At 41.9% G+C, this 24,258-nt stretch overlaps 1 protein-coding gene across 6 annotated transcripts in view; it reads left to right on the top strand.

The window, feature by feature from the left end:
* The first annotated feature begins 673 nt into the window (after positions 1–673).
* Positions 674–24,258, top strand: part of LOC101959868 (zinc finger protein with KRAB and SCAN domains 7) — a 29,455-nt gene continuing 5,870 nt past the window's right edge. Inside the window, exons 1-5 of one of the 6 annotated variants that reach the window (XM_021735009.3) lie at positions 674–2,935; positions 6,596–6,761; positions 8,341–8,432; positions 8,749–8,875; positions 10,660–12,091. In XM_021735009.3, coding sequence (XP_021590684.2) covers positions 2,513–2,935; positions 6,596–6,761; positions 8,341–8,432; positions 8,749–8,875; positions 10,660–12,091 — 2,240 coding nt within the window. In that variant the 5' untranslated portion in view covers positions 674–2,512. Of the gene's footprint in view, positions 2,936–6,595; positions 6,762–8,340; positions 8,433–8,748; positions 8,876–10,659; positions 18,616–20,464; positions 20,628–21,649; positions 21,779–22,760; positions 22,839–24,258 lie in introns of those variants that run through there. The other 5 variants (XM_021735004.3, XM_078038000.1, XM_040290090.2 and 2 more) reach the window with 5 other exon arrangements.

Here is a 24,258-nt window from a genome sequence, read left to right as displayed (position 1 = left end):
CCATCTTATCTTCTGTCCTTCTCTCCATGCCATTACACCCAGCGATTGTGCCTCCAAGGCCTGCTCCATCATGTTAACAGCAAGGACGTGTTGACATCCCTAGTTTCATATGTCAACTATTCTTCAAGGTGAAGAATACATCTGGGTTAACACTTGTCTCCCAAAACAAGACAACTGCATCTCAGATTATAAATTGTCCTCATACCTTCCTACTTTTTATCTGCTCTTTGTCCGTCTCTGGCACTGTCTCAGGAAAACATTAACCACCTTTCTGGGCCTATGTCTTTACTTATAACACACAGTCTAACTGGTCATGCTGAGAATATGCCAGCCTTTCTGTTTTGTGGCGAGTGTACTCGTGCACTACTACCTGCCCCGTAAGGCATGAGTTCTGTTTTGCACTTTTCAGATAGGGTGAACAGACCCAGCGACTCTTTCCCCAAGGTCACCAGGAGGGGAAGGGCCACAACCGGGGTGAGCAAAGGTCTCCCCAACACTGAATTGCCTGAGAACCGGATGCGGGCAGCCGGACGCCTCAGGTGAGCCAGGCTCTGGCTCCAGTCGCTGGCGGCCCCGCCCCACACCACCTCGCCCAGGACTCCCCCAACTCTCGCCTGGGAGGGCGCGCACACCTCCCAACTAGACTTCCGGGATCCCGTAGAGGCCGGAAGCGGGGCTCTCTCACTTCCGACTCGGCCATTATTTTCACTTGTTTGGGCCGGCGCAAGTGTACCGTGTCCGCGCTTAGTGGTCGCGTATGTGGACCGGTGCGGAGAGGGAGGGTCGGCCGCCGGGGTCGCCGGACCCGCGCTGCGGTGGCCAGAGCCTGGGGCGGCGCGATCCCTGCGGCGCTCCGGGGGCGCCTCTTTGTCGCGGTCATCTGACCAGCCGCGTCTGGCTTGGAGCCGGCGGAACGATGAGCAGGGCAGACGTGGCCAGGTGAGCGGCGCTGCAGAAGCCTGGTCTAAACACGAGATGTATGTGTGCCCAGCCCTGCCCCGCGAGATGATAAGGAGCGTCAGAAATGGGTCCGACCCAGCCTTGGCATTTCAAACGTGAATTGTGACTTGGAAACGCAAAAGCCCAATTTGAGATGCGCTGCTGAGCATTCGAACAGTCAGGGAAGCAGGAAGATGGCCTGCACTTCCTACCTGTGTGGAATCTCAGTAGACTTCACAGATAAGTCCATCTTTGTCTTTTTGAGGAAATTGAAGTCCAGAGAAAAATAGCTTACCCAGGGATTCGGGAGCATGGTGATTGGGCAGCATAACATCTACACCCTAGATATCACCCGGGTGCTGGTTTTCAAATAGCCATTTTACAGTGTATAAACTGGACAAACGTTTTCCCCAAACTTCAATATCAGCTAAGTGAACCTCATTCTTTGGCTTACCAGATATGCGCTCCTCTGTGCCATGTACACACACGTACAAAGATGCCTGGAAGCCAGCCCTGCCCTTGAGTCCTCCCAGTGAATCTTCCCAGGAAGTGGTTGTGGTGGTTGAGGGAGAGCCGTATCAACTATGATTACAGTGTAAAGAGCGATCTGGCAGAGGTATGAGTGAAAAACACCCTGTGGGTTCACTGAGGCAAGAACCAGTCTGAAGCTAGAGAGGAAAGCTTTGTAGGGAAGACTAGAAAAGGACTGGAATTTTCTGGTTCCTTTATTTTGGTGGCCATTCAGCAGTTTTGGAGGACATGAGTGGTGAATTGCGCATAGAACAGTTAAAATACAGTGTCATAATGAGAGGTACAGCAAGGAAAGCTACCAGCTCTCTTCCTAAGGGGGCAATCAGGAAAGCCTTAATGAGAAAATGGTATTTGTTTTGGGTCTGGAAGCATTAGTAACAGTTTGTTAGAAATTGAGAAAAGGAAAACAGGGAAAGTGTATGTGGCTTCAACTTGTTTCTCCACAGTGTTAGCCCCAAATTTTAGTGTGCACCTTTATCAATAAGTTTTAACATGCACTCCCAGCACGCTTATTCATAATTTAAAGATATGTACTACTATACAAGTTTCAATACATATTATAAAGCATAAATAAATAGAGGAGTTGAATTACATCTTAGCTCCCCCCGCCCCATCCTTTGGGAAATCTTGCATATCCCACATTGGAGACCATTGCTGTTTTTCTAGTCTGCGTACATGGGGAAAAGGCAGGGGGTTGGCTGGGCTGCCAAGAGTTGTGAATGCCTGGCATAGACACTGAGGTTTTATCCTGTAGATGATGGGATTAAAAGTTTCTTAAGGTAAGTAGGTCCCAAGAGATGCACAGAGAGAAGGCTCTCATTGTGCTCTTTTTCCTGGAACTTTGTTTTTTAACAATGTGGAGGATCTATCATCATCCTGGAATTAAATACTCTGAGAACTCTGATTTCTTTCTTGATGTTTCTTTAGGTGACACTCCACCTTATTCCCCAACCCTGAAGAAATATCTTCTGAGATCTGAACTGTAGTCTTTCATTTTAATTGGACTACCTGCAACTGGAACAAGCTTCTCTTTGGAATCATAATGACCACAGAAGGCAGGGGAACTTTAGGCCTCATCCCCAGGAGCTCTGTTTTCCAGAAGCAGGCTGGGTGTCTGACTGTGAAGCAGCAGTCAGGGAACCAGACCAGGGGACCGAGCTGCAGTCTCCTGAAGAACCACCCTCCTGTCTGTGAAATCTTCAGGCTGCACTTTAGGCAGTTATGTTACCATGAGATGTCTGGGCCTCAGGAGGCACTAAGCCGGCTCAGGGAGCTTTGTCGCTGGTGGCTAATGCCAGAAGTTCACACCAAGGAGCAGATCCTGGAGCTACTGGTGCTGGAACAGTTCTTGAGCATCCTTCCTGTGGAGCTCCGAACCTGGGTGCAGCTTCATCACCCTGAGAGTGGTGAGGAGGCTGTGGCTGTGGTAGAGGATTTCCAGAGACACCTCAGTGTACAGGAAGAGGTAAACAGTGGAGTCTAGAATAGCATCTGGAAACCATTCTCTAGTGCTTGAGTTAGCTTGGGGAATAGGCATCCTCTGTTCCTTAGGTTCTAGGCTGATTTGTCTTTAGGATTTCCAAACCTAATCCATGGAGAAAGGATAAATAAGTTTGTGCTGCAGTCCATAAACAAAAATGCAAATCCCAGCTAAGCCCTGAATGACTTTGTAAAATACTATGCTGTGAGCCTGACTATAGCCTGGAGATCACACAGGACTCCTGGCAGGCAGGGGATCTGCACAGTGGTTAGAATATGGGGATAGATGAGAAGGGGCCTTCATTTGAGAAGTTCTCATTAGTTTTGTGAACTTCTCAAAGTCAGTTCTCTCTCTTCCTGCCTCTTAGGTCCTTTATGAGAAATGACGTTTCAGGGCCTCCTGATTAGTTCTTCCTTTTGCTAGCTTTTCCAAGCCCAACAGGGACTTTTTTCTTCAGTACTAGGGATTAAATCCAGAGCCTCATACATATTAGGCAAGCACTCTACTACTGTTACATCACCAGCCCTTTTAAAAATATTTGAAACAGGGTCTCACTAAGTTGTCTAGGCTGGCCTCAAACTTATTATTCTTCTGCCTTAACTTGGATTATAGCTGGAATTATAAGTGTGTACCAGTGTACCTGGCCCAACTGGCATCTTTTTACCTCTTTAATTCTAATTTCAGTTTTCTTTATTTCTGGGGTTCTCTCAAATTTAAGGCCAAGGTAGCTTGAGCCAGAGGAATAGTTGGGAAGAGTCAGAAGTATGGTACATTGGAAAATCTGACTTGTAGGACCACAGAGCTAAATACATCTGTAACCGTGTGTATTAGTTAGGGTTCAGCCAGAACAGCAGAACAAGTAGAAGATGTTTGTGTGTCTGTGAAGAGATTTATTGCTGAAAAGTGGCTAATGTGATTGTAGCTGGCTAGATAAGTCTGAAATTCACAGGGAAACCATCAACAAGGGCAAGCTGGAACTCTCTGGTATAGGCTGAATGAAGCTGCAGTGCACAGGCAGAGATTTTCTTCATGAAACCTTCAGCTCTGCTTTTAAGGCCTTGGAACTGATAAAGTCAAGCCCATTCATCCATCATCTAGGGTAATCTCCCTTATTTAAAGTAAACTGAGTGTGGACTTTAATCAGATCTACAAAGTACTTCGAAGCAACACCTGGATTAGTGTTTGGTGAATGCCATGTTGACACATGACACCATTAATTAGTTCCTCCTATTGAGCTTCTAGCTGCTCCCCTTCATCCCTTCAACATTACCTCTTTATACTTTACCAGGGAAAACTAGTACAAAAAATTTCCCAAATACCCAGCAGGCCATTTTATTCAGTGCTTTTTAAAAAATAATTGCATATCTATAAATATGTCTACCTAATCATCCCAGGTGATTGGAGTCCTGGGACTAGATGTTGTCCAGTCAATGCATATTTGATTGAATTTGTTGTCAGCTGTCATTTCCTTTGTGTAAACAAGTAAGCATACATGAATAAATCAATCATCACAGCTCAGGTTAACAGGTAAGGAGCAAAACACTCATGGCCCAGCCTAAGCCTGGGGTTCCTGGTCAGTGTTATATTTTCTGACGTGAACACATGAGGGAAGGATTGTCTTTCCTAGCAGGCTTTCATAAAATGTTAATAGAATAACTAAAGGAATAAATACACTTTTCTAAGGTAGTTTGCCAGGAAGAGATTAGGGAAGTTTAGGGCAAATCAGAGCCATTCTTCCCATTAGGAGCAAGTCACTTTATTGCTGGAGGAAGAGCATGGACATGAATGTCCCTGGGAGCTGGAGAGAGTTATAGAGTAATTCCTGTGGAGCAGCAGAATCATGCAATTAACAAAATGTTTTTGTGTCTTGTATCTTATTTCAGCTCCTACGAGGCTTACAAAATTGGTGTTGTAGCAGTCATGATCTCCATTTGAAAAGTGAAGTAAGCCCAGGGAGGTTGATTGGCTTATCCAGATTAAGCATCTAGTATGCATTGATTTTAGCCAAAGTATTGTTACTGCTGATTACCACCAAGTGTCAGGACCAAGATTTTCTGCCTCCCTACATTCTGAGCCACTACATCTTTCTCTAGTCTCTTGCTGTAGAATACCAATTTAGAATGGAAATTGAAATGATATTTTCCTGCTTTCAAGGAAAGAAAACCAATACATCCCTGATAAGGAATTGGACGTGTACTAGAATTAAATTGTCAGCAAATCACAAGGTTGTGTTAACACAGTGCAGTTAAGTTCTATCATCTGCCCATACCCATAGCTACTGTACTGAAAAGCTGTGAATCCTATTTGTAAGAACCTTCCAGTGAAGAACTTGGGAACCACACTGTTGAGATTTATTAAAGGACAAGTCCCTTGACATCTCAGCAGATGTTGCCAAGAAGCTAATCTGGCATGGTTTATTAAAGAAGTTATTTTCATTTCATGCTGTCTCATACATGCCAGAGCAAATGCATTTTACTTTTTTAAAAATTCACTTTTCATTACTGGGTATCAAACCAGGGTAGTTAACCACTAAGCTACCTCTCCATTCCTTTTTACTTTTTATTTTGAGACAGGGCTTCACTAAGTTGCAGAGGCTGGCCTTGAATGTGTGATCCTCCTGTATCTACTCCCAAGTCAGTAGGATTATAGGCATACACAACCACACTCAGCATAAATGTATTTTTTTTTTATAGATAATGATTTGTGTTTTCTGCTCCAAGTACTGCTAAAAATAGTAATCATGAGATTGTGGGGAGCTGGTTTGGTGACTAGAGCAGGTTGGAAATAAAATGGCTATGTTCTAAGGTGTCTTCAAGATCTCTAAAGATGGATGTTATCTGACCTTATTTGAATTTTTAATATCAATTTTTGGTGAGAGGTAGAATATATTGAAAACTGAGTTTGCAGGTAACCCTAAAGACCCTTAGCAACATTTCAAGGGGAAGTCAGTCAGCAGATATTAATTGAACACTAGTGTTGGGCCAAGCATTTCTTTAGGAGCTAGTGATCAAGACAAAGTTCTTATACTCACAAAACTTAATATTCCAGTGGGTAAAAATGACAATAGGGATGTAAATAAGATAAAGAGTATTATATATATCTGGAAATTATAACTGGGTAATTTAAGAGAGAATGACTATCCCTGCTTTGTTAATGTGTTCAGGGAAGACTTCTCTGAAGAGGAGACACTTTGAAAGAAGTTGGAAAAGCTTTCTTAAGGTTTTTTGTCCAGTGTTCTGGGGAATTGTTTCATCTGTCAGCTTCAGAAGCTATTTTACATAATCAGGTGCCTGTTATTTCTTACTTCTTCTCTACTCCTTATTGTTCTCTTATGTAGTCTAAGGCCCTAGAGAATGTACTGAATTGCTATTCTTGCTCACATTTCTAGATGGTTCTTTGTAAGCAAATTTGTGTCTGAAGACCTAATACCGAGTGGAAATGGTTATAGAATCTGTTCCTCAAGCTCTTACCAAGAGACTCAACAGAGGGATGGCAAGTAGGAGTGCAAGCTTCAGATTTTGTCAGAAGAACACTGTGGCTTTTGTTTCCCTGGGTTTCTTCCTAGAGGGGGCTTCATAGAGGTTTTGGGTTCTGTACCTTCAAGGATGCTCTTTTTGAACCCAAATTATATTTCCTTATCTCTAGGTTTCAGCCTCAGCACAGAAACAGGAAGTACATATGGAGGAGACAACAGTTCTGGGTACAACAGAGGAATCTCCTACCTCACCTCTCAGTGGGGGTTCAGCCCCTGGAGCCCACCTGGAACCTCCTCATGACTCAGGGGCACACCACCTCCCCAATGGGCATTTCGGTACTCATATCCCCAACTCATACCTCAAGCTACACTTCTCATCTGTTCTCTGGGGTCTCCTTTCCTTCATCTTTATGTCTCACACCTACTGGAATCCTGCATTGCCCTGCCATCTGGCCTCCTTCCTTTAATGACCTCATCTGTTCTTTTACTTATTCTCCAATCATGTGTGCATTTAGCAAGTTTTTTCAAGCACATAGGAAACACACTGCTGGGGACCAAAGAGATACAGTACTGTATCTTTAAAGAATTATTATGTATACTGTCATATGTAACTAATTAAAACAAATTTAAAAAAAAAAAGTTATTATGTAGCCCGGGCGTGGTGGTGCACGCCTGTAATCCCAGCGGCTTGGGAGGCTGAGACAGAGGATCGGGAGTTCAAAGCCAGCCTCAGCAGAAAACAAGGTGCTAAGCAACTCATTGAGACCCTGTCTCTAAATAAAATACAAAATAGGGCTGGGGATATGGCTCAGTGACCTAGTGCCTATGAATTCAATCCCCACTACCCCTCCCCTCAAAAAAGTTATTATGTATGTAGCAAGGAGTTAATTGAACATGTAAAAAAAGTCAACCTTATAAGATATATATGAGTGATATATATGAGTGATATCTCTGGCATTTGATCCTCTCACAAATGAACAATGAAGGCAAGAGGAAAGTGGTAGACTGTTAGTAGAGGATTTAGGCAAAGATCCTTCAGCAGTCATTGAGGTGGAGTCAAGGAGAGCTGTATTTGGGATTCAAAGCCCTGCTTGTATTGGAATTTTGACATCGAGGCTAGTAAAATTGAGGGGTGGTTGAAGAAATAGTTCTCAGGAGGATTACACAGCTGTAGGGGAATATCGTGTATTGAATTATATGGAGCCTCAATAGAGGACTAGTGCAGTAAAATATGCAAATAACTACCTGAACATGGTGGGTAACATGGAAAAGGATAGGTCTGAGAAATACAGGAATGGACAAATTCATAGATGGGGGAATAGTAGGCTTTTTCTCAATGAAGGACTTATGGACAAAATGTGGGAAATCAGGAAAGGAAGGTGGTAAGAAACTGCATTTTAGAAAATCAATTTAAGGTATCTTCAGAGATCAAAGTGAAATGCCCAATACATAGCTGTGATAAGGGTCTGAAAGGAGAAGTGAGAAGTATGAGAGCCAATGAGCTCGTGGACAAACAAAGAACACTGGGCTGGGCTTCCAAGCGTGTCCATAATGACATGGCAGGGACAGGAAGAGACAGCTGGACATGAGGAACCAGAGACCTGAGGGGAAATCAAGTTTGGCCAGTGATAGGGAAGCCATTGCAGAGAGAACATGGTCAGACACGGCTTCCTTCAGAGAGACTGAGGAGAGTGCAGTTTAGGAGCAAACCCAGTTCTTAGTTTGACTAGGGAATTGTCACTGTGCCCTCCAGGGAACAGCCACAGCACACTTGGGATAAAGCCTTTAGGAGGAGAGCCAAGAGTCAGTGTGCATGGAGCTGCTTGGGTTCTCTTGAATCCTCTCCTTGGGAATATAGTTCTTTGGGAGCTGAGGGCTGGAGTCAGCCCACTCAGTGCTTTCTTTCCTCCCTCAGCTCAACTTGCATCTATAGTTCCGGCTCATTCCCAGATGGGGAACTCAGGAGACCAAGTAATGGCCACTGTGCTTCAGATGGTCAAGGCCCAGGTGAGTGTGGCTCTTTCTCTTTTTCCTAAGTTCCTGTGCCTTTGGCCCAAGAATGTCTAGAGCTTATCTGTGAGACTGCCACATAAGAGCCAGCTACTATAACTCTTGCCTAACTTGTTACATTGGAGGTGGGTTCCTACTTGTGGTTAAGGAATTTTTGTCTTGCCCTGGACTTGGCCTTTCCAATGAGTCATCCAAACTCCTTTCCCCCTGCCCCTTTGCCCACCAAGAACCAGTACCCTATGAAATCTACACCCTGATGACTCTGCCCTTCAGCCTGGGACCGTACCTGAGCAGTAGAAGCTTGTTATTCCAGGAGACTGCCACAAATGAGGACCTGTCAGTGGACTGTACACAGAAGAAGTGGAAAGGCCCTGCTGTCAGGCAGAGAGCCCTGTACCGGAATACAGTACTGGAAAACTACAGCATCATGAACTCACTGGGTAATGATTTTCTTTCCTATTAACTTAAGAATCTGCATTTTATACATTTTCTTGACTATGTTATTTTTCTTTTATTTTGACTTTTATTACAAACATTTACATTTCCAAACAAAGTATAGTGAACCTTGCTGCACTTACCACCTAGCTTTAACAATGATCAATATTTCCGTTATATCATATTTGATGTCTATATGGTGGCTAGTTTGGATTTTCTAAGTTGTAAGGAATAGAGAGTCACTCAGTCAATGGTCGGTAAAGAGCTATGTGTTTTAAGGCTTATAGTAATGGGAACCTAGAACAAACTGATCAGCTAGACTAGAACGTAGGAAACAGCCTCAAGAAGAATGAGCTACATCCCAGGTCAGCCCAGAAGCCTCAGCATCACAGGCAAATAAATTTTACATGAGTGGTCCAATATGAATGTAACATAGCTACTCCTTGTGTCTGGTTCCTCTCTTCTTACCCATTTATTTACTCTAAAACTTTTATCCCCATCATAGTTCCTCAATTCTGTTTTTGATTTCCTCATACATTCTTATTGTGGATTCTAATGGTTTGACTTGGCCCATGCATCATTTCAGCCTTAGGTCTTACTTCTAATTGCTATAATTTTGCTCAGTTTGCAGGACAAAATTTACTTAGAGAGGGTTCTAATTGCTACAGGCACTAAATATCATCTATACTTTGGTAGTGTCTGGCCCAGCCACAGCAAAATCTAATGACTAACCTACAGACAGATTGTACTTGGGCCTAGTGCCTGGCCTTGGTCCAATCATCTGGGGTGGAATGCCCAGGGTCACTTGCTGCCAAGTATGGTTGCATGAATTTCTCTCTCTGCAAAAATCAGGGAAGGTTAGATCCTGTGATTTACAGACTTAAGACACTAGCCAACTTGTCCGAGGGTGAACATGAGAATCATCTTGTGATTTTCTATGTACTAAATGGTGTTATAGCCTAACTGTAGCTAAAAGAGGATTGAAGGGAACCCACCTAGTTTTTAGTGATAACCTATACTACTGTGCCTTTCCCAAGATTTCAAGGCAAATGCTTAAGTCTTCAGTTTCCTTATTCTAAAAAATCAAGATCTTTAAGACATTTAATTCATATTTGAAATTATTGATAATTTTTGGTTTTATGGGAGTACAGAACTTTCTCCTAGCATTCACTGCTTGGGGACCCAGCCTATCCACTTTTGAGTTCTGCCATCTCCTTCAACACTGTTCCACAATATTTCTGAACCCATACCCACATCTTGTCACTGTCCTGTCATACAGAATCTCTCCTTTTTATAAACTTTCCTAGTCATATTCTCACAACATAATGTCTCACCAACTCACTCCTATCTTTGCCCTCTCTCTTGTATTTAACTTGAAGTGTTTGCTAGCTTTCTCTCTCCCAACATCTTTTCTGGTAGCCATGGCTGGAAAGGAATGTAGAGTTTGTCATTTTACCCAGAAGACAGCATCATAGTAACTTCTGGAAGAGTGTACTATGCTTTGCCACCTCAGCCCTTGCTTTTTGATTGTCTATCTGTTCTGGCTCAACATCTTGTCTGTCCTGGTATCTCTTTTTCTACCCTCTTCCACTTTTGTTTTTCTATCCTGAATTTTTAAAAAATTAACAAATTGAGATATTTCCTATTTCCTCTTCCCTTCTCAAGTTGTTCTTTTATTCCTTAACCATAAGGTGACTTTTTTTTTTTTTTTTTGACACTAAGCTCTTGGTTCTGTTTCCAGAACAGGGCATGAAGTGAGTAAAGGTTATTTTCTTCTTTCTTTTGGCAGCAGGTGAGAACAGGATGGAGAGTTCTGAATTCACTCCAAAGCAGACCATTTCTAAAGGATCAGAGTCATCTGATAGGTCACCAGGGGGACTCTTTGGGGTGACTTCTATGGGACCAGAAGTTGAAGATGTCTGTGAAGATACTTTGAGGAAGCTGGAAGGGCAGCCCTCAGATGAAGAGGGGAACAGTTTGGAAATCAATTTTTTAGAGATAACAGATGAGGATAAGAACTCCACAAAAGACAGATGTGAGGATTATAAGGAAGTAGGGGAACATCCAAATCTGTCCCCAAGTCCTGAGGAATATCAAGGAGTCCCAAAGGGACAGAAATTCTTTCAGTGTAATGAATGTGGCAAAGTGTTCTATCGGAGTTCACACCTCATTGGTCACCAGAGAATCCACACTGGAGAGAAACCCTATGAGTGTAATGAGTGTGGTAAGACCTTCAGGCAGACCTCCCAGCTAATCGTTCACCTCAGAACTCACACTGGGGAAAAACCCTATGAATGCAGTGAGTGTGGGAAGACGTATCGGCACAGCTCCCATCTCATTCAACACCAGAGACTTCATAATGGGGAGAAACCCTATAAATGTAATGATTGTGCAAAATCTTTCACTCAGAGTTCTCAACTCATTGATCACCAAAGAACCCATACTGGGGAGAAACCTTACGAATGCAATGAGTGTGGAGAAGCATTCATTCGGAGCAAAAGTCTTGTCCGACATCAGGTTCTTCACACTGGTAAGAAACCTTACAGGTGTACTGAGTGTGGGAAAGCCTTCTGTTCTAACAGAAATCTTATTGACCATCAGAGGATCCACACTGGAGAGAAGCCTTATGAATGTAATGAATGTGGCAAGGCCTTCAGTCGGAGTAAATGTCTTATTCGACATCAGAGCCTCCACACTGGGGAGAAACCATACAAATGCAGTGAATGTGGGAAAGCCTTCAGTCAGAATTCTCAACTCATTGACCATGAACGAATTCATACTGGAGAAAAGCCCTTTGAATGTAGTGAGTGTGGTAAGGCTTTCAGTCTAAGTAAGTGCCTTATTCGGCACCAGAGGCTTCATACAGGTGAAAAACCCTATAAATGCAATGAGTGTGGAAAATCCTTCAATCAAAACTCTCACCTCATTATACACCAGAGAATCCACACTGGTGAGAAGCCCTATGAATGTCATGAGTGTGGGAAGGTGTTCAGTTACAGCTCTAGCCTTATGGTACATCAGAGAACCCATACTGGGGAAAAGCCCTACAAATGCAATGATTGTGGGAAAGCCTTTAGTGACAGTTCACAGCTTATTGTGCACCAGAGAGTTCACACTGGAGAGAAACCTTATGAATGTATTGAGTGTGGGAAAGCTTTTAGTCAGCGATCCACTTTTAATCACCACCAGCGGACTCACACTGGTGAGAAACCCTCGGGTATGTCTCACTCAGCATCATAAGGCATGGTTTTCTTGAAAAAGAGAATAAGGAACTTCAGTGAAGTTTTTTTTTTTTTCCTTGGTAATACTGGGGATTGATAATGGTAATTGGCCTTTCACATGCTAGTCAAGCATTCTGCTACTGTGCTGTGTCCTAGCCCTTTTTCAAAATTTTTATTTTTGAGACAGAGTCTCACTAAGTTTCTCCCGCTGGCTTTGAACTTTCAATCCTCCTTCCTCAGCCTTTAGATTAGCTGGAATTATAGGTATGCACCACTGTGCCCAACTTGAAGCTTTCTTTATAAGAATCATGTTCATCCTGGTCTCCCTTGGAACCTTTCATCTAAGTGGACCATTGTCAATTTTCATTGAGTCACCAAATTGGGAATAACTTACTGCAGTCCTTCTCCATTATTGGGAAAGTAAGGACTATGCATTTCATTTACTTGTTGGTTTCCCTATTCCTTTATTTTTTGAGACTGTTTTAATGTCTGTCTCATTTTTTATTTATCCATCCCACAATCAGACTGTGTGCTTCTCAAGGACAAAGGTAATTTCTGTGTATTTTAGGTCCCCCGTTTCACCATTTCCCAAAGGCATTCTTCAAGCTATGATTCCTTCTCTTTCTCTTGGCTTGTCTCCATGTAGTGTTTAAGCTTTCTGCCATCTGTAGCTTATCATCTGTGTTCTCTTCCTAGAAAACTTTTTTCTTCCTGTTTGATAATCTAAAATTCTTTCATAACCTTCAAAAATCTATCTTGTGTCTTAAGGATTTTCTTCCCCTGCTTCTTTATTCCTCTTAAACATCTATTGATTTGACCTCAGTGCTTTAAATGACTGGTGCTATCAGGTGTAACTGTGTTAAATTGCTTTGTAAATGTTTTCAATGCACAGTGTTTACTTTCATACCCCCTTACTTTTGGCTCATTGAGGTCAAGTATATATCTTTATCTTTCAGCATATAGATAATTGTTTGTATATACTAGCTGTTAAATAAATAAGTTTTAAACCTCAACTCTGAATTGAGTTATGCAGTTTCTTCTCTCCTTCAAGCTTCTAAAGGTGAAAGGGCATGCTATCATGGACTATCATATACAAAGGTCTCACTGATATCTCTGTATATGTTCCTAGAAATCTTATTATTACTGGTATTTATGCCTCAAAATTGTGTGTGTGTGTGTGTGTGTGTGTGTGTGTGTGTGTGTGTGTGTGTGTGTATGTATATGACAGAGTGTCTAGGTGTTGTCTAGGGCAGTCATGTCCCACTGAGATATATATTGCCCTGCATACTGACTGCAGTTCCAAACTTGTTGACTGCATCCTACTTCCTCAATAAAGAGGTTAAGAACAATACAGAGAATTGAGAATTCAGTGAGATGCACTTCTAGATGATTGGAATTCACAGTGATGAGTTTTGTGGTAAGATTATATAGTAGAGTCAAATGGATAAATTTTTTTCCTTATCAACCAGACCTGTTTAAATTCAGTTGCCATCCTAATTTCAAGATGAAAGCTATACATTCAGACAATTTTAGGTCCATCTTTCATTCCTCAAAGACATAAGAAACAGAAAGTCTCAGAACTTTTTTCTGTAGTCATTCACCAATCATGAACTTTTTTGTCTTTTTCTTTCCACTGTTACCATGGGGCCCTAGTGCCAGAAGACTTCACCTCCAGTGTCTGTCTCTTTCAATTTCCATCCTCAAATTTCTTCTTAACAGAAAGAGAGTACTGGCAATATAGCAGAAATGGCTGAAGAGGCTAGAGGTACAGTGTCAGACATACAGCCTGAAGGGGAGATTTTGTGAACTGTGGTTTATGTCTAATACTGGAAAAGAAAGGGAAGAGTTGATGTTTAAGAAAATAATCAGATGTGATTCTAGGGGAGACATCTCAGACAAACTTAAAAAAGATTCTTGGAAGTATAAATTTTTGTAGGGGGGGAACTTAAAAAGATTACTGAATTCAGGATACAACTTGAAATATATAATTTGTAAATTATATTTGTTTTTTTTAATGTTATTTTTTAGTTTTCAGTGGACACAACATCTTTATTTTTTTTTATGTGGTGCTGAGGATCGAACCCAGCGCCCTGCGCATACCAGGCAAGCAAGTTACCGCTTGAGCCACATCCCCAGCCCGTTGTGAATTATATTTGTTTTCAACTTTTTTTTTTTTTTTTGCAAGCAGGAATTTTATTAAAAAGCAAAGTGAACGAAACAATCACAGCTCCCAGTGCAGTGCCGGGGAGGGGCAAGAGTGTCTCAACTATATTTTTGGTATTTGTTTCCATTTTCCTTTGAAAGTTATGAAAGAGTTCTGCACATAGGAATGTGTGTGTCAAGAGAGTTACTTTGGGAGCTTCCAGATCCAAAGAAGAGCTGACCCTGTACCACTACATAGCCACGTGGGCTGCACATGGGCAACCTTCCACCTCGAGTTGGCCTTATTGGTTCTGTCATCCGTAGAACTGCCCTGCTTATTGAATACTGCAATTTTATCATCTGGTTCTTATCTATTCATCCTCTATCACACTAAGTCTCTTGGGGGTGAGGAACAGTTCTAGTCATAATGTTATTTGCCCACTACTACCATCCTGGTGTCAGTGTTAAATAGAAATGAATGTCCTAACTTCCTGGGAAAGCCTCAGGCTTTGGGGAGGGGAGGGGATGAAAAGTGGCTACATTTGAAAGTCATTCCTCTCCCTATTAATTATTGCTAATTAAATAAAATTACTGTTATAAATTGGATCCAGTTATTTGACTATATTATCTTTTCTCATAGTTTTATTTCTTAGTTTTGTAGGTATACAATTTGTTAAATATTCATTTATCTCGTTTTCCAATCCATTGCTTATGCATCAGTAAGAACTTCAAAATGTTGAATAGTGCATAACAGGTATTCCATGTCTTCCTGTTAGAGGTAATGTTTTTAGCATTTTGCAGTATCAAAGGGTTCATTTTGGGTTGATTTTTTTCTTTTCATTGAATTTAGAAAGTTTCCTTCTGTTTCTATCTTTAGAAGAAGCAGTGTAGTGGTTAAGAGCATAGGTTGGTTCCTGGCATCATGCATTCAAATCCTGGCTTCATTGCTTTTTTAGGTGTGTGATCCTGGACAGATCACTTTGATTCCATGTTTCTCAGTTCCTCCATCTATAAAATGGAGCTACTTCATAGGATTGTAAAGTTTAAATTAGTTAATACGTGTAAGATACTTAAAACAGTGCTTGGCACACAGTATACAATATAGCAATTATTATACTTTGAATTTTTTCTAGTGGTGCTCTATCTAAATTTTGCTAATATATAGCAAAGAATCATCATGTTTACTGTCATGTGAAACATAGGCGTAAATTTCCATATATGTGGTTAAAATTCCTTTTTGTTTCCTTTCAGTTTCTTCTCTGTTGGGATTTCCAAGTGCCACTCCTTTCTTATTTTAAATTGTATTTTTTCTTGAATGTATTTTTTTAATATGTTCTCTTTTTGCCTCAAGTTGAAGAACATTTTTATTGGCCTTGCATTACATTTGTTGTTTCCTCATTAGTGAATGATGAGAGCTTTCCCATCCTGAGATTGACCATAAAACAGGGAAAATAGATTTTCTTTGAATCCCTTCATAGTCTAATTAGATGTTTAGATCTGAAGCTAGAAGATTTAGTGGTTAATTTACATAATTATATGCTTCAGCAATGAAATGGCTTCCCATTTGGTGAGTTGGCTAAAAACCATCTAGGACCAGCTTTTATATCTAGCATGCTTTTGGCTCAGCCTCTACACTGGCTATCCAATGGAGCCTGTTTCCAAGTTCTCTGCCTCAGTGGGAATAAATAGCTTTATTGTGAAAGAGCTCAATATGCAAAAGCCTTCAGTTAGACTTTATTTTGCTTTTGTGGCTGTACATTGGGAAAATAACCTATTCTTAGTGTATTTGTTGGGGGGCATTTGATTATAGCAGATATCATCCACCAAAGACTACAGCTACGAGAAAGTCTTCTCATTTGTGGCTAGCAAAGCCTTTGGTTGTAGCTCATTTCTTACTTGACATGGGAATATCTATGGGCCTTTTTGATTTTAAGAAACCACTCATCATGGGGGCTGGGGTTGTGGCTCAGCGGTAGAGCGCTCACCTAGCATGTGCGAGACCGTGGGTTCAAACCTCTGCACTACATAAAAATAAAATAAAGGTATTGTGTCCATCTACAACTAAAATAAATATTTTTTTTGAAAATGAAATTCCATCTTCCAATACTAAACATTCCCATTTTAAAAATGAGGAATAGGGGTATGAAAAGAAGGGATTTTTTTCCAACACAAATGTAATCCAGCAAAGCAAACACTAAATTCTGTAGATCCATATTTAGATCCATGCCACAGGATGGCATTAGGTGGCTCCAAAGGACTATAGCAGCCCACCCCTATGGCCATGTTGGCTATCCCACATGACTTCTCTCTTGGGCTAGCTCCACTTTCTGCCTGTAACTTTCCTCTGCAGGCATTCCATATTCCTGGCATCCCTAACTTCTTGGAGTCTTCATTGCATTTTTGTCAGCACTTTCAAAGCTTTACACATTGCTCTCTCAAGGGCTGCAGGGATTTCTGACCCTGAAACACATTGCTTGGCCTCTCAGACCCTCCTTTGAAATCTTGGTGGAAGACTTCATGACTCTCAAATCTCAATAATTTGCATTCCTACAAAACCAGCACCAGAACAAAATAGACATTATTATTGCTGTGGGTATATACGTGACTGCATGACCAATGTAATTCTGCAGACTGTATACTCAGAAAAATGAGAAATTATATCCCATCTGATTCAAATGATGATATGTCAAGATCATTGTACTGTCATGTGTAACTAATTAAAAATTTTTAAAAAGAAATTAAAAAAAAAAAAACAAAAACCCAGCACCATATGAACAATGCCAAGGTATCCCACCAACTCAGGAAGTAGCCCTGCCTCATCAGATGATGGCTGCAGCAGCCTCTGAATACCTACTGGACTTAGCATTGTGAAACAAATTCTGCGGAAGCAGCTTCCTAGTCTGTCCTGTGTGAGCAGGGCTTCCTAGTGCTCTCTTCTCAAAGGGATGTCTTTAAAGTGAACTTTCACTTTTTCTTCTTTAAGATTGTGATGGGTGGAGTCTTACTGATTCCTGAGATGCCCTCAAGGCATTTCTTCTATGGTCTCTTTGCAGAGTACTTGGTTTCTCTTTAATGGTGCTAATCTTCTCAGGGCCACATCTTTATTGGCTTGTTTCACATTTGCTTTTTTTTTTTTTTTTTTTTTTTGGTCCAAACTCTTAAATTTTTCAATTTTTTTCTGCTCTGCTTTTTGCTTGTGGTTATCATAGAAATCCTGACTAAAAGCTTCCAGCAATAATCATGCCACTGCCCAAATGCTGTGGTGCCTTGAAATTTTCTCCACTAGATTAATTATTCTGTCACCTTTCAATTCAGTCTCACACAAAGTCTCAGGGCATGGATAAAATGTAAAAAAGTTCTTTGCCAGAAAGTGGCATATATGGCCTCTATAGCAATTCCCAATAGAATGCTCATTCCCATCTGAAACCTTATAAGCATGGTCTTTACTGTCTTTATTCCTTTTGGCACTATGGTCTTCTGAAATTACATCAGAATTGTCCAGTAAGCTCTGTTTACAACATATTAAGTCTTCCCTATCCTGCACCTCAAATCTTTTCCAAACTCCTCCCACACAATAGTTCCATATGCTTCTGAACCACATTGTCAGGTATAATCGAAACAACCCCATTTCCTGGTACTAATTTCCTGTGTTAGTCAGCTCTTTGCCACTGTGGCAAAAATATTTGACACAGCTTCAAGGAAGAAAGGTTTATTTTGACTTACAGTTACAGAGGCAGAATATTTGGTTTCCCAAATGGTACTATTGAAAAACCAGCCTCTACCTCCGAGCAAAGCCTGTCCAAGGAAGGGACATGACCTTTGTCCTTGGAAAGACCCACAGAGCACTCTTAGGCACATTCCCACCCTGCTAAGTTGTTTATCTACGAATAACAGGAGAGATCTGCTGCGCCAGATGTCCCTGACTCAGTCAGGCTAGATGGAGACCCATAGTAACCCCCTAGCAGCCACCAATCAGCATGAGACAGGGAAATACCTGGGATGCCAAATGACTCTCCCAGTAGTTTATGGTGGTTGATAACGTGTTGGGAAACCATGTAGTTCAGCATGAACACCCCTCTTGGCTTAAACCAATCAGTTCAAATGAATCCCCCTTTTGTAGTAACCAATCACCCCTACCCAACTTGTTCCCGCCAGTGAATGTGCTAATCATGTTTTAGAGTTGTTATTTGATTTTCCCACGGTGTGTGATGATTTGCTAAGAGATGCTATGATGTATGTGGGGGTCTCTGCCTTCTCCAAAGAATGTATAAAACTGCTGCAAACCCTGGGCTCGGGGCCTCTCAGCCTCACCAGTTGCTGTGTGTGAGTGCATGGAGGACCCAGCTAGCTCACAATAAACATCTCTTTGCTGTTTACATCGATCTTGGTCTCTGGTGGTCTTTTGGGGGTGAATTCGAGCTTAACACTATGTGGATTGTAGATAGAGTTGCAAAGAGGCCAATCATTTCTCATGGTTTGGATTAAATGAAATCACTGAAGAGTAATCCCAGGACAATATATACTTCCCTTAGACTGAATAAGGAATGACAGCTACGACTTCATATTTTAGGCCATTTGAACATATCTAAACACTACGTGGAATACATTAAATATATGCTTTAATTCCCATTTTGAGAGATTGAAAAATGCTATATCCCTTCTCTAAGACTATATAAAGCTCACCAAAGGAGGAGAGGTCAGAACAATTGCAAGGATACTATACCCATAGCAGCCCTGGTAAGTCCTGATGTCAGGAAGAGACCATCAGTGAAACCTCTCCAGTCAGCATTCAGGCTGCCTTGATAATGAGGAGAAACTGACATTGCTTAAGCTGTCAAAAGGGAACCACTAGTGTCCTTAAGTTTGAGATGTAAGTATCCTATTATAGGGGCCACTTTTGGTAGAAGGTATTCATGGCAGTTGCTACCATGACCACCAGTAATTGTATTCATTCCAGTTTAAGCTCTGCATTTAATAATGGCTATCCATTGTCAGCATCTATCCTTACAAAGTGACTCAGAACAATGAGGTAGTTATAGTTACTTTTAGAAAGCCTTTCCAAAGACAGCCACAGTGGGTCTTGTCTCTCTTGACAGAACTGTGGGTTGCGGAGGCTCTTCGAGGACTCCACACCAGTGGGATCCCAGCTATTATCAATGACTTCACTGGGACCTAAAGAAGAGGTTAGAGGCACAAAGTCATTTGTTCATTTGCTCACTCAACAAATATTTATTGAACACCTACACAGGAGTGTGCCAGAGCCTGGAGTTCAGTTATGTACAAGGCAGAACTGTGCTCTGGGAGGGAAGAGATGAAACATGCTTGAAGGGTTAGAAGCAGAATTCGAGCATCTGGAGGGAAAACAAAATATATTTTGAGGACTAATAATTATAAGAAATGGGTAATCAGAAATTTTTTTCTCCTTATCTAGCAGTAATATAAATTGTTGTTCCTCAAGCGACTCTTTTTTGAAAGACTTAATAATGAATTTCTGTGCAAACCACAAAAGTTGGTAGTGCTTTATTATGGCAACCCTAGCAAATAACGCTTGATTTCCATTGAGGAACTACTATTTGGTGGTGACTACTTTGTGATTCCCCCAATGAGAAGATAAAAGTTGGTCCAGAACCTGGAGATGCAGAGAAAGTGGCATAACAGAGCATGACTTTTCCCTTGCTATCAAATTCAGACATAGCTTCTTGGGGAAAGGTTAGGTAGAACACCATTTACCTGTGTCCCAAAAACAAATATCCATAACTCTCTTTTGGGTGGAACACTGTGGCCTCTGGCTACTGGGTTGTATTCCAAATGGCTAGCCGATGTATATATTTTACTCTCAATTGAAACTTTCACCTAATAGGAAATGTCTTAGGTGAATTTTTCAGCACTATGTTATGAATGGCTCTCCAATGGGGCGTGGTAGGCTCCCAGTACATATTTTATATACTGCTGACAAACGATAGCTAACCCTGGATTTGAGGTTGAAAGACGTACTCTGTGGACGAAAATTTAAACTCACCAGCCAGAGCCCAAGGTCGGTGCGACTTCAGGGAGGCAGCAGTCCCAGGAGCTAGCCAGCGGAGCAATTGACAGGTTATTCTTCCCGCGCTAGCGGAGCTGCTCCCAGGGTTCCACCCTTTCCAGGCTCTCCTCTCATAGGCTGTCCTCCCGTCCTCGCAACCAATAGTAGCGCAAAGCCTCGCCTAGAGGCGGAGTCGTAGTGCGGGTGTGCTCCGCTGGGCTTCGCGACCCGGGAGGACTCCGGCCTGGGGGCACTGAGACGCGGAAGCCTCCCAGAGCCTAGAAGGGCCAGAGGGTCGGAGGGTCGTTAGTGCGTAGTCCTTGACGCAGTTCCTTCGCTACGGTGTTCCGAGGTGTGCTTCTGGCGCTTTCGGTGAGGGGTGCGGCGCGCCTGACTAGGGGCGAACCGGGTTCTGGGAGTGTGTGGGGCGCACAGACCCGGAACATGACATAGTTCGCGGCTGCCTCTCGGCTGCGCGCCGCAACGGAGGGCTCGTGGTGGGCCGTCTTCTTCTCTTGTTCCGCGATGCCCCTTTGTCTTGGGTCTAGTCTCTAATTCCGCACAGCTGCTCCCTCGGAGCAGGGGGGCTGGTGACAGAACTGTGTCATCCCATATCCTCCCATCCTGTTGGCTACTGGGGCTCTCTGAAGACTCCACAGCCTCTGAATCTTTGACCTCGATCACCAGTGGGATCTCGGCAATTACCAACGAGTTCACTGGGACCTGGGGAGGAGGTCAGGGTTTTTGCACAAGGTCACTCATTCATTTATTCACTCCACAAATATTTATTGACCACCTGCCCATGAGCGTGCTAGGTAGATCCTGGGGATACATTTGTGTATAAGGCAGATTTGTGTTCTGGGAGGGAAGAAATGAAACGAAGGGTTAGAAGCGGAGCCTGAGCATCTGGAGGGGGAGCATTTTGAGGCCTAATAATTTTAAAAAATGGGTAATGGGGGAGGGTGTCTTCTAGTGTCCCTTTGGGCTTCAATTTTTTCTGTCTCATTAAAAACATTTAACTCGGCTAAGATCCCCTTTCATCCACTGCCCCATCATTACACTGCAAAGAAATTCCCAATTGGAATGCATTTTGTAGTCAGACTATATAGAGGTTTTTAGATAGCAAAGGGTGATGAACGGGTGAGAAGCAGGGCTTTGATAGGTTAGAATTAGAACATCCTTCAGACACACATGGCTTGTCACTAGTCATACAATCTTGGGCAAGTCATTTAATCCCTAAGAATCTCATTTCCTCTTTAATATGGGAGATCATCCTGCTCATAGTTCTATAGGAAAGGAAATTACCCAAGGATAGGATACTGCCCTGAGTAGCCTTAGAAAGTTGAAAAAGTCTCAGAGAACTCCATCATTTATATCTGTTTACGGTGATTCAGGAACCCATTGGGAACTTCCTCACTGAACCCCAGGAGATGATCTGTCCAGATCTATGCTGGGCAGGCCCTTTGGAGTGAAGCTGTTGTGCACAAGGAGTAAGGGGAGCCCTTCCCTTCTCTTCTAAGCAGGTGAGAGCCAGACTGTGAAGTTAGTCTGGGGACAGGAATCCGGCCTGCTAAAGGATGTGGGGACATGGGATGAAACGGAGTATTACTGGATGGGTTATTTTTCAAATGGGGATAAAAATACAGAAAGCAAGGGGGAGCTCTGGACCCTGAGGAGCAGAATTTGGGGATGATATCAAAGGGTGATGAAGTGGGACTCAAATTTGGTTGTCATGAAATTTAGATTTCAGTCCCAGCTCTCCTCTAAGTTCCAGTTTCCCCATTGGCATATTTGGTTATGAGGCCAAGTATCCTGGGAGGTCCCTCCTAGCTCTTACATTCTGAGAAGCTGTGACTAGTGGGACTGGTCAGTTTCTTAGGGAATTTAGGCCCTTGGATGGCCATATTGAGATAGAATTGACAAAGATACAAATATACTATCATGGAGTTTATTAGAAAATTGGAAGCACAAAAGGATGAACAGGCAGAGGAGGTAATGTTCAGTGGACTCACTTCTCACCCTCCTGGTATGTACTCCAAATATTGGATAGAATTTTGAAATTGTTGAACATTGCAAATTAAGCAATGTTTACTGAGCTTTCTTCGTATCAGGTGATGTATGGTATCCACAGACAAATACCATGCGCCCTGCTCTCTTGTGACTTTTTGTTTAATGTGTACATGTGAGTATGAGGGGCATAGAATACACATGAGCAATTCTAGCATAAAGTCCAATTTATATTGTATATCTGTTATGGTCAGGGTTTTTTTTTAAGTGTAGAAATTTTTATATAGTCAAATATATCAGCTTTTGCATTGTGGATACAGCCTTTATTTTATGCTTGAATCCTAAAGGCTTGTCTTTACCTAAGGTCAAGTACTCCCTTGATATTTTCTTGTTATTGTTGTTATTTTGTGTTTTTTTCCTTCCAATTTTCATATTTTACCCATCTGTCTTTTTAATATATTTTCATGTATTTCCTCTCATTCCTTCCCTACATTGCAGTTAATGACCAAGGACCATGTGACCAGTACTCAGAGGGACAGATGACACGAGTGAATTAAAGGAATACAGCTTCTCTGGGTAAAGACACTTTTGCTCTTGCTCTTTGTGGGAAATGGACTCTGCCCTTTGTAAGTTCCTCACAGCCTGAAATGGATGGCTTTCTTGGGATCAGAAAACTTACCTACCAGTCTCAGAGATTAATAAGTAGAAAATCTGTTCAGTCTTCTTGGGCTTTATCCATTTGCTGGCTGCCCCAAACTGAGTTTATGTGCACAGTTACCTAAATACCCATAGTGTCCTACTAGCCCAATGGCCTCATCTTCCCCTCTTACTGCTTCTCCAGTAAAGCCCACACCTCTCTCATGCCTAGAGGTTCTTAGAGGACTTCTGAAGGAGTTTTCCATTCAGCTGGGCAAAGGGCAGCCTGTAGTTAGGTTTCCTTTTGATCAAACTCTCTTTAGAGTGACCCTCCTTGATCTCCTGTCTAGTCCTGTTTCCTACTGGGGTCCTGCAGAAACATCCTGGACCTTCTCATAGTGTATCCCTGTGCATTTCTTTCCCCCTACCTGCCCCTTCTAACCCAATCCCTAGCTTGTAAGATTACACATTTCCATTACTTTCTCTGTTTTCTGTCTTATTCTCAAATTTGCATCCTTGACATTTTTCCATTTCTTCTCCTTTTGTCTGAAGTGTTTTCCCATTTCCCAATCTTGCTTGGCAATTCTACCATTCTTTTTTTAGATGTTGATGGACCTTTATTTTATTCAGTTATTTTTATGCAGTGCTGAGAATCGAACCCAATGTCTCACACATGCTACGCAAGTGCTCTACCACTGAGTCACAACCCCAGCCCCCTGTACTACCATTCTTGATATATCAGATATGCATCAGATGACCTTAGATTGTTTCCATCAGTCATCCTCTGTATCTAATCTGATGTATGTGGATGCTTTCTTGGAATAGCTGGATTTCATTGTCCTCTGCCCTGTCACAATCTTCCTTGTTGTCTCATTCATAGTTCATTCATTTAACAAACATTTATTGAGCACCTACAAAGTGCTAGATCCTGCAATGATCATCCATATCACATTTCTAAATATTTTTCCTAATTCATTTCTCTTCCTCCATTCTTCTTTTCTCCCTTTAAGCCACCTGGGCTAATCTTCCTAGAATATTCTTTTCCTATTTTCACTTTTGGAGAGAGTGATACAAAGTTTATTATCCAAACTGGGATGCTTTAGTGAGTTAAAGAGAGGCACTATTAAATATGATATTGGGATAGCAGTTATAAACCAGCATGGTTCTGGGAAAACCAAAATATATGATCACTCTACTCTTAGGCTACATCTCTTGAACTCTTTCCTTTTTATTTCTCTCAATTTACTTCCTGTGGAATATCTCAGCTGCCTGTCTCCTCTGCTTTCCGCTTAATAAAGCTGAGAGAAACATGAATGTTTTCAGAGGTAGCAGAGAGGAAGGAAATATGAGCCTTAGGAGA

This window comes from Ictidomys tridecemlineatus, chromosome 2 (genome assembly GCF_052094955.1).
Source record: "Ictidomys tridecemlineatus isolate mIctTri1 chromosome 2, mIctTri1.hap1, whole genome shotgun sequence".
Taxonomy (NCBI): domain Eukaryota; kingdom Metazoa; phylum Chordata; class Mammalia; order Rodentia; family Sciuridae; genus Ictidomys; species Ictidomys tridecemlineatus.
Note: the sequence above shows the minus strand (reverse complement) of the source record. Positions and strands in the feature narration are given on the sequence as shown.